This window comes from Perca flavescens, chromosome 13 (assembly GCF_004354835.1).
Source record: "Perca flavescens isolate YP-PL-M2 chromosome 13, PFLA_1.0, whole genome shotgun sequence".
In the NCBI taxonomy this organism is placed as follows: domain Eukaryota; kingdom Metazoa; phylum Chordata; class Actinopteri; order Perciformes; family Percidae; genus Perca; species Perca flavescens.
This window is the reverse complement of record NC_041343.1, coordinates 13,516,493-13,526,353: the sequence shown is the minus strand read 5'-3', so window position 1 is coordinate 13,526,353 and position 9,861 is coordinate 13,516,493. Positions and strand designations below refer to the sequence as shown.

Here is a 9,861-nt window from a genome sequence, read left to right as displayed (position 1 = left end):
TTTCAGAAACCCGTTTCGGTGAACTATTTTAGTACAATATGAGATCGTATTCTGAACGTGCCGCCATAACAGTCTGTTTTGAAATTAGGGACCAGCCAGACCCATGTGACGCAATCGTCCAATCAGCTGCCGTGGGTCGCGTTTGTCACGCCCATCCCGCTCGTCATTTCCAGTAAGTGTTTTAACATAGGTGTCGAAAGTGGGCACTACGGCAGTAAGAGGTTAGTGCACATTAACAACGTACTGACTAACCGTGCGGTACACACATGCTCCGAACCGAGACTAGCGAACCGAGCGGTTCAGGTGTTTTTTCATGAACCGTAACACCCCTAACTGCTACTTGGGCGGAGTGATATGCTTGCACTGCAGCACCTGAGAAGCCCAGAGCAGCTTCGCCTTTCTGAGACTATAGTTCCCAGTATGTATATGGTTAGAAGATGGCTGTGTCTCATGTGACGTTATTTGTACACGCTGTGACTCTACAAATCACAACCTGTAAATAGAAACATGTTGGCGATATTTTGTCACTTACTCGGATCAGTAGGCTAGTTGGAACCAGTTACCTCTAGGATTTGTGCTAAGCTAAGCTAATGCTGGGGGCGTCAGCGTTACAGCACGCACGGAGATGGGAAGGGTATGTATCGACTTTTCCAACTCTGGGGATTACAGTGAATAAGCTAAAGTCCCAATAAGTCGACGTGTTCCTTTTATACCCAAGTTCTTCAATACAAATGTAGTTGGTTACTCTGATCTGCTTCAAGTAACACACAATTTTATTTTATTTGATAAATGCATATTAATGCAGTTTGTCACAACTTTATTGAGGAACCAATTTACAGCAGAAGTTTGTCCTTGTTGCACAATTACAAAATGAAATATTTAGAAGAAGAATCAAATTACTACAAAAAACGCAACGAGTGCATAACACTGGCAAAGAGTGAAGACTCAAAGGACCAAGCAAACCTAAAAGAAGTCCATATCATCGGGTGCATCCAGGTCACGATATTCAACGATGTTGCGTGGATCACCGCGTGACATTCTAAGATGGTTGAGGGTGCAAGGAGAAAAACAAAGACACAGGAAGAAGAAAAGAAATAATCATTAAAAAAAAGAGGTTCACAACTCTCCAATAGCGGAAAATGGAGACGGCTATAAAATAAAGATCACACGTACAGTGGTCTCACCTGAGGTTGCGTGGCTTCCCCAGGTAGCCACCTTGTCCGCGAAAGTTGTCATAGTTGCCTCTGCCTCCTCCGTATTGGTTGGGGGGGTAAGGAGGTCCACCTGTTGTTAAAAAAAAAAAAAAAAAAAAAAAAAAAGACTCATAATTAACTTGAAAGTAGTGGTTTCTGACATCTCTCCATTTGTGCATGAAAAGGTCCTGAGCATGTCTGTGTGTATTTCAGGCCTGTGTGTAGTGATTTCTAACAAACAGAGTGTACACTGGAGATCAATAAACAGTATAAATTATTGATAAACAAAACACATTTCCACTATAATAAAGTAGTCATAACATACCACCATAGCCCATCAGTGGTGGACGAGGCTGTCCAAAGCCCATTGGACCTTGAGGAGGAAATGGCATGCTGGGAGAAAGTAAACCTGTAGGACAAAACCAACCAGAGAGTGGCCAGGTTAGCTCAGTTGGTAGAGCAGGCACACATAAATAGGTTTATTCCTCGACGCAGAAGGTCCAGGGTTCGATTCTGACCTGTCTTCCCCTTCTCTTTCCCCTTTCATATCTAGCTGTCCTATTCATTAAAGGCGGAAATGCCCAAAAAAACCAAAACAAAGAGTTTATATAACTGTGAACAAATAGGATTCCACTATTTAAGCCCTGGTTGCACCTCAGTAAGCAGATTCATTTGTTAAATCAGTCTTCGTTAATGTACTAAAACACTTTGTCTTGGGTATCTGAGTTAAGAAATATTCTGTCAACCTTCACCTGGGCCGGGAAGAGGAGGAAGTTTCATCTCTGGCAGCGACGGTCTCTTGGCATCCATCAGGAAATTGTTAAAGAACACCACTTCCTTTTTCACTTCTTCAATTTTGTCCCCATGTTTGTTCAGGATGTGCTTACGTACAAACTCTGGGCCCTTGAAATTAATTTTAAAAAGCAAAAGGTCTTCGCATCACATTTAGAATGAAGCAGCAAATCAGATAACAGCAGTAACACAGGTAATGTACGTGTCTTCTTATAGTTTTCTAGCATAAGAAGGAAATAATCAAAACATGTCAAACCGGTGAAGAGATTTACTCAATCAGATCACAACACCTCAACGTGTTGTGCTGTCCTGAATGCTGTTTTACAAGAACTCACCTTGAATTTCTTGCCACTTAGTGGGCAGAGCCATTTGTCCTTCCCCAGCTCTTGAGTGTTGGCATTCACAAACTTCTCCACCTCCTCCACAGGATCCTTGCGGCCCATCTTCCCTGCCTCATCCTCAGACAGGATTTCTTTTAAACTAAACAGAGGACTCAGCTTCTCCTCCATCATCTTCTGCCATTGTTGCACTGTAGCAAAATAAATGTACATTAAAAAATTATAAGGTGAATTGTAAAGTGTAGCATACATTACAAACGTATATGATGTTTAGGTCGTTAAGAAACTGCGGCAAAATGGTGTAAGAGCCTGTGTGGAAAAAAGTGTGATCGAAAACTCACAACTTGTTTAACTAGCAAAGTTGCATTTCAACTCCAGCACAGAAAGCTCAACAGGAACACACACGTCTGCATATATCTATTTTCCCTCCAGTAATCCACGTTAAATAACACAAACAAGGGAAACACTGACCTTCACCATGTGTGATGCGGTTAGGAGGGATGGGTCCACGAACATGGATCATGCCACAGCGATTGGGCATTTCATCCTCACTGGGGTACTCACAGGTGTTGTAGTAGTCAATTGAATGCACAATACGCAGATACAAGACCAGACGATCCAAAACCTGCAACGACGTAGACGGTGGAGAAACGTTACGAAGACGGAGCGTAAAGATTTTATTCACTAAATAAGCCAGTTTTAGCCAGCCATCTGAATGACTGACATAGTACATCAAGGACACAAGTAACAAAATGTATCTGCTTTCTCAAATGTACTTAGAACTGCAAGAGTCAAACCTTGGCTAGTTTGTCATCCCTCTCCACAGTCATCTCTGCAGGGTTTCCCTCCTTGGCGCTCTCCTCTGAATCCATCCCACTCCCAGAGCCCAGGAGCTCCTCCTCCTCAGCACTCACTTCCTCTATCAGATAATCTGTGATGTTCTTCAAGATGGGGTTCTGAGCTGGCAACTTTTGAAATCCCAAACCACGCATGAATGAATAATTCAGTTACAGCAAGATTATTTGAGAACAATCCGTTTGAATTGTAATTGATGATAAGCGCTGTACCTCTGTGCTCTCTCTGTGCCTCTCTTCCTGGGACTTGATGCTCCACAGGTCTCCTTTCTCATCCAAGGCATGAATGAGCTTGGCAGCCAGCTTGATGTCGTTGCGGAGCACCTGCTTGTGCTGAGTGAGGCCATTAACATTACGCACCCTCCGGGCCAGGTCCCGGTTCACGCCTGGTGCCAGTTCACAGTCTCGCAGCTGTGAAAGGTAAGAGAGTAACTGCTATTTAGGAGAGTACACAAGTAATAAAAACAGGCGCAAAAGACTATCCAGAAAATCAGAATGCAGTCGACATTAGTTAAGGCATGCATTTTAAATAAGAACGGAGTCTGACGCCAGCAACACATTTTGTTTTACACATGTCCACAACCCGAGATCTAACAACTCAACAGAAATAACACATGACCTACCGCAAGTTATTTGACACAAAACACTTTTGTTGCTCTTTGGGAAGCTCTGCAGCGCGTACTGTGCTGCATATTACAATCACTTGAAAACAGTAGTGTCTATAGCTGAGACTGGTACACTTACTCGAATATTCTGAAGGTTCCAGCAAACCTCTTTGATGTTGACACTACGGTCAAACGTTACCCAGCAACGCCTGAAAAACCTGCAACAGCAAAGGGTTAATTAACCATTGTTGTGCAGTCGTGTGTGTAGTCTCGGGCTTCACACAATGTGTAGCTAAATGAATCCAACAAACATCATTTCCAGAGTAAGAAATTATTATTATTATGAATTTTTAACCAACCTGCGCTCTGGATGAGGGTCAGACAAGCAAACGCGCAGAAAGCCAGGGTATCGCCGGCAAAGCTGAGAGAGAAAAACATAAAGGTTACGATTTTTTTTATTTTTTAAAGATACTAATTACTCAGTGATTTTACATCTCCTGGGCCATTAACAATGCCACCTGTGTTCAACTCACAGCAATAATCTCAGCCTTGGAAATGGTGGGAGCAATGCTTCTCATGAACAAAGAGCAGGTTCTGTGGAGAGGCCGTGGTCTGGGAGAGTCATCTTTGGGTTTCTTTTCTTCTTTGTTGTTGTCCTCTTCAGCAGTCTCCTTTGGTTTCTCTTCTTCATCATTAGATGGGAGAGAGCAAATTGGTGGGGAAAAATGTGAGTTACAAATACTGGGAACATAGACAGTGTATGGTCTACCTGAAGATACAAATCAGACTACATGAATTTGACTCCTCACCTTCACCCTCCTCTTCCTCTTCTTTGTCTTCCTTCTTCACAGGTTTATCAGAGCAGTTGGAATTTGAGTCTGAATCCGAGTCAGAGTCACTCTCTGAGGCACTGGCTTCATCGTCGCTGTCTCCGCTGCGCTTCCTCTTTCTTCTCGGCTGATAAATGAAAACGAGAACAGTTAGTTGGTTCCTTTCTGTCTCGTTGGCAAATAAATAATGGAAGCAACACTTACTTTCTTGGGTTCAGCCATTTCTTCTATGACAGCTTCTTTCTCTGACTCCTCTTTCGCATCCTGCCCTTCTGTTGCAGCAGCTCTTTCTGTGCCGGCAGAGTCGCTCTCCTCCTGTGGCACAGTTTATTGTCATCAACACAGCACTGTGAAATCTGTACTGCCTGGCAAAGGCTGATAGAAAAACATACCTTCCCATTTTTGTCTTTCTCTACTGAAGGTTTGCAGTCACCGTCCAAGGTTTTAAGGTCTTCCCTCTTGGGAGGTTCGGTGCCCCCTGAAACAGATGCCGACTTCTCCCTTTCTTCCTCCTCTTCAGATGACAGGTCCAAGATGCGAAGGTCATGATCAGTCCCTCCTTCCATCTTTATCACAGCTGAAGACAAGCGAGAGCGTAATGAGTATATGATTCAGGCTTCAACTGATGACGGTGGCTTTTCTTTTTAGGTACTATTCATTAATTATTGTCTCACCTGCATCCAGAACCTTGATGATGGCTGGGGTGTGTTCAATGTCCAGGGAGACATTATCAAACCAGCTGTTCTCCATTAGGAACATGAAGACATTCAGTCGGTTGTGCAAGGAACTCTGGGCCTCTGCCTTAAGTCGGCTGGCTTCATCTGGGTGATACTTGGACCTGAACCTGTCCAGAGTCGTGGTAGGGAGGGAATGACGGGGGGTTGGGATGAACGGGATGTAAAAGTTAGAGAACAAATGCATATTATATATCTATATTGCAACTGTGGTGTGTTACAACCCGTCAAGAAATATGATCTTTTTTTTTTTTTAAATCCAGATGGTTATTTGTTGGGAATTCAAGTATCTATACAGACTATCATAACTAATATTGTGATTTTGGTATTTTGTATAGCCTAGTCCTTATGTTGGGCATTCAGTGTATGCATGTTGACTTTGTTATTATTAAAGCAAATTATTGCACATTATTTGAAAGTTGAGATTAACTCACCAATAATTAAGGAAAAAAACACAACAGAGAGATTATGAAATGAAGCATTTACATTCAGAATTTCACATTACAAATGTTGAACATTGAGTGGACTACAGTTACCTTTTGTTCTGCCAGTTTATTAACAAATATATACAGAGAGGGGATCTCTTCTGTGAAAGTACGCTCCACTTCACCCCAATGGTGTGTCTGTTTACACACAAATTCGGTTTTGGGATTCGATTTGATCCGAATATAAAAAGAAAGTAGTGTAGAAAAAGCATAAAAGAAAAAAAATTCTCTATGCGCGACCACTTGACTGTCTATCTAAAATCCCTGGTACTGTGTGTCTAAGAGCAACTGCATTGTGCGCAGTGCATGCCCTTGCTGTCTAAGAGCGATTCTTGCTGATAAGTTCCACTTTTTCTCATCTTCAAAAAAACGTCGTCAACGTAGTAGTAGGAAGGGAAGAAAAATGGGTTATGGCAAAACAGAAAAAGTTTGCATGACACCTGTGAAATAAGTGTAATAAGCATTAACAGGCATTATACAACTGTAAATATTTGAAAGGTTAAAACGCTAAATAAGAAAAAGAAAATCAACCCAAACAATGAGGAATAACTTTTGATCATAGCTACATATAACTTAACAAATAAGTTCAAATAAAATCAGTTATGTGATTGTGAAGAGATTTTTTAGAGAGTGCTTTTATAGCTATATTGATCAACTTAATGAAGAAGGCAGGGCTGTTACACTGCTACAGGTACAGTATACATTATGTCTGACTTTATTTCAGACATAGGTTTTATCAACACCTATGGAAACCTCTGTCCAAACTCTTACAACACATTTACAATCAAACAAAACATGTGCACTAAGGTTGCATTGGGGTTGATTTTCTTCTTTTTAAACTACAAGTGTGACAAAAGTCATTAGTAATAAACTAGTGTGAGCCTGGTCCTATTACATGAGTGGAACATGTCAAAAAGGCCTAAGTTGAGGTATAATATTCTCTTGTTAGGGTTTTTACAGCAAATACTTGACTTATCAGCCATCAAATAAATATGACTAACTTAATTTCCCATGACACACCCACCATAGGCTCAGGCCAATTATATATATATATATATATATATATATATATATATATATATATATATATATATATATATATATATATATATATATATATACACACACACACACACCGACCGTAAATAATAATGAAATAAAAGACAAAGGGATAAGAACTGTAAAACTTTGGGAATGACAATCAGATTAAATTACTATATAGTATAGTTCAATGAAAAGAATGGTAATTGTGTAACTACATTAAAACCTAATATTCATTATTAGTAAAAGCAACTGACTTACCACTCTTCATCTTTATGAGCCAAAAAGAAGTCCTGCATCTGCTGCCTGCGGAAGTCAATCTTGTACTCATTGTAGCGTTTGACTGCCTCAGTTTCATCCACAGAATCATCCAAGGACAGCAGGAACTCCTTAAAACTCTTCATTATGGGAGGGGGTGGACCCAAATCCATGTCATGGATGTTACCAAGCCTAATGGAAGAGAAACAAGTTGGATGGAGTTTTGGACGGGCCAGCAATTCTTTAGTAGCTTTTTATATTCTATGAATTAGTTGTGTGATAAGAGAACAAAACACATACTGTGATTGTGCTGCATACATGTTCTCTCTCCTGTCTTTTCTTTTCTTTGTTTTTAATTTTAACTTCTGTACAGAAAATATTTTTGCATGCAGCTATTTTTTCTACATACTTTCAGGTGAAAAAGATTAAAGAACAAGTTTTCTTCAGGCCGTTTACATTAACATTCAGGAACAGACATATCTAAAATGTTCAGGAATTATAAGAAACTTAATATTAAATCCTTAAAGATGTGTAAAACAAGATTTAACTTTAAAACTCAAATTCACTCAACACTGATTCCATTTCTCACCTCGCCTGAATGGGGATGCCATGATGAGGCTGCATGAGGTGCAAGTCAGGATGGCCCCAATGCTGTGGTGGGCCATAGCTGGGCCCTCCTCCACCACCATAACCTAAGTCATACCCCCCACGGTAAGGATCTCCACCGTGGTCATCCCTGCCAGAGACAGATAAAAGAACATAAGTAACAGCAGATACCAGTTGCAAAGATTGTGGATTTGTGTTGCAACTAATCTCACCAGTCTCTTCTCATGCGTTTCTGCTGGGGACTCATGTCGTGTCTGGGCGGGGTGAATCTCTCCCTACGGCCTCTGTCATAATCCCGGTACTCTCCGCGATTACGTCGTTCCCTGCCCCTGTCCCACTCTCTGGAAAATTGATTTCAGGAAACGGTAAACATTCAAATTAAACAAATCTCCAAACATATTTACACTCAGTGTGAGAACACCAGAGAACCACCATTTAGATGCATTTTGTTATTGATGAGGCATCTGCATGGGCTTTAACTGAATCATGTTTGAGAGTGAAAGCGCTTTCCCACATCTTTCTTACCTGTCGTTCCAGTCATCTCTGCGTCTGTCTTCTCTCTCTCTTGAACGGTCATAGTCACTTCTCTCCCGTCTGAATTTGTCCCTTCTCCTACGATCATACTCATCATCACTGTCTCCCATCTCAATGAATAGAGAAAGAGAAAGAAAGAGAGAGAGAGAGAGAGAGAGAGAGAGAGAGAGAGAGAGAGAAAGAGAGAGATAGAGGAAGCAAATTTAAGTCACAATTTGGTATAGTAGGATTATAATTTACCTGACTGTGAGTTTAGTCGCTGAACAAAAGCTAAAGTTAAAGTGGCCATCCTTAAGATTTTAGTGGTTGATTTAGAATTATATTTGAATATAACCATAGACTGTAAAAAAAAATAAAATAATAATAATAATAATAATAATAATAATAATAATAATAATGGACAAAGGATCAGTGTTTATTATTATCGTGAAGAAACGAAAGTACGGTCCAGGAGGTGTTGACAGCATTGATGTTAATTTGGGCGACTTGTTAATACTTGTTAACTTTAACCCAAAAAAACAGCAGCGCCTACATACAGCGGTGAGATAACGGAGTTGTGCCAAGGGTAGCGCAAAGCAAAATATGCTTCCGTTAGCCGACTATTGTAAAGACAAAGCTAGCTGAAGTAAATGGTTAAAATTATATTCGCTTAACGTCATAGGACTTAAGGATACTGAGATGGCCTGCCAGGGAGATGGGTAGAGTAGATTTAACGTTAACGTTAGGTCTTTGTTATGATAGCGTAGAACTTGGATATCCAAATTACCAAAGAATTTGAGATTTAAAAAAAAAAACTAACAAATGTGGGGATAAAGACGTGGTTTCTCAAGTCGAAACAAAGGGGAAAGTTATTGTAGTGTGGGTTAGCTAACGTTAATAGGCTACGTTAGGTTAGCTAGTTAGCTAGCTAACGTTAGCTAATAATTTACTCTCGGTTCCATTCGTTTATTCGTTTTCTAAATCAGAGAACGGTCGCTCTCTTGCTAGTTTTACCACAAATTATACAATATAATATAAACTAGCACATTGATACCTTAGTAAGTATTTGCTTGGATGGTGTTCGTGTTCCTCCTCTCGTTCAACACATCGCTCCTTGTCTTCTTCTTGATGTTTTTGCGGTGGTAGACAAACAACGAAGTGGCGCATTACCGCCACCAACTGGTATGAAGTGCGGATCAGAATTGTATTATTTTGTATTCTATAGTATCATTATTTCATTAAACACTGTCTGCAAGTATCATAATATCTGACTCACTGATGTCATTGGGGTTTAAGATGCTACAATAGCTACAAATAATTGTATTCTAATGTAAATAACAGCCAATAATTTTTATTTTATAGTAAAAACTAATTTCAGACAAAGATCCTGCAGCAGCCTATAGAATTAATTGCAGCAACCATGGAAGAAAGAAAAACTAGTTCATAAATGGTCATAATAATGCATTATTGTTCCACTACCAGTTTCACTATCATAACCAGACAGAATGAGATATTGAAAGAGGATTTTTCTATTTGAGCATTTCCATCAATGCTTTTCCATAAGGTTAAAGGATAGCTTTATATTTTGTCAAGGCTATCTTAAAACAATTAT

General features: G+C 40.1%; 1 protein-coding gene across 4 annotated transcripts; it reads right to left on the bottom strand.

Moving 5' to 3' along the window:
* Window positions 1-755: 755 nt before the first annotated feature.
* srrt (serrate RNA effector molecule homolog (Arabidopsis)) lies at window positions 756-9,438 on the bottom strand. Of its 4 annotated transcripts, none has more exons than XM_028594505.1 (20): window positions 9,304-9,438; window positions 8,262-8,380; window positions 7,949-8,077; window positions 7,720-7,866; window positions 7,134-7,322; window positions 5,287-5,456; window positions 5,005-5,189; window positions 4,817-4,927; window positions 4,592-4,739; window positions 4,316-4,467; window positions 4,142-4,203; window positions 3,922-4,000; window positions 3,391-3,588; window positions 3,121-3,291; window positions 2,795-2,948; window positions 2,321-2,514; window positions 1,940-2,096; window positions 1,519-1,602; window positions 1,174-1,284; window positions 756-1,039 (listed from the first exon to the last, which is right to left on the bottom strand). In XM_028594505.1, the coding sequence occupies exons 2-19, from the start codon at window positions 8,378-8,380 to the stop codon at window positions 1,181-1,183; spliced, it is 2,553 nt and encodes an 850-aa protein (XP_028450306.1). In that variant the 5' UTR covers window positions 9,304-9,438; the 3' UTR covers window positions 756-1,039; window positions 1,174-1,180. The 4 variants fall into 4 exon arrangements, with proteins under 4 accessions (XP_028450306.1, XP_028450304.1, XP_028450305.1 ...); XM_028594503.1 differs by having other exon boundaries at window positions 1,185-1,284; XM_028594504.1 differs by having other exon boundaries at window positions 1,185-1,284; window positions 1,946-2,096; window positions 9,304-9,437.
* Between the last annotated feature and the right edge of the window lie 423 nt (window positions 9,439-9,861).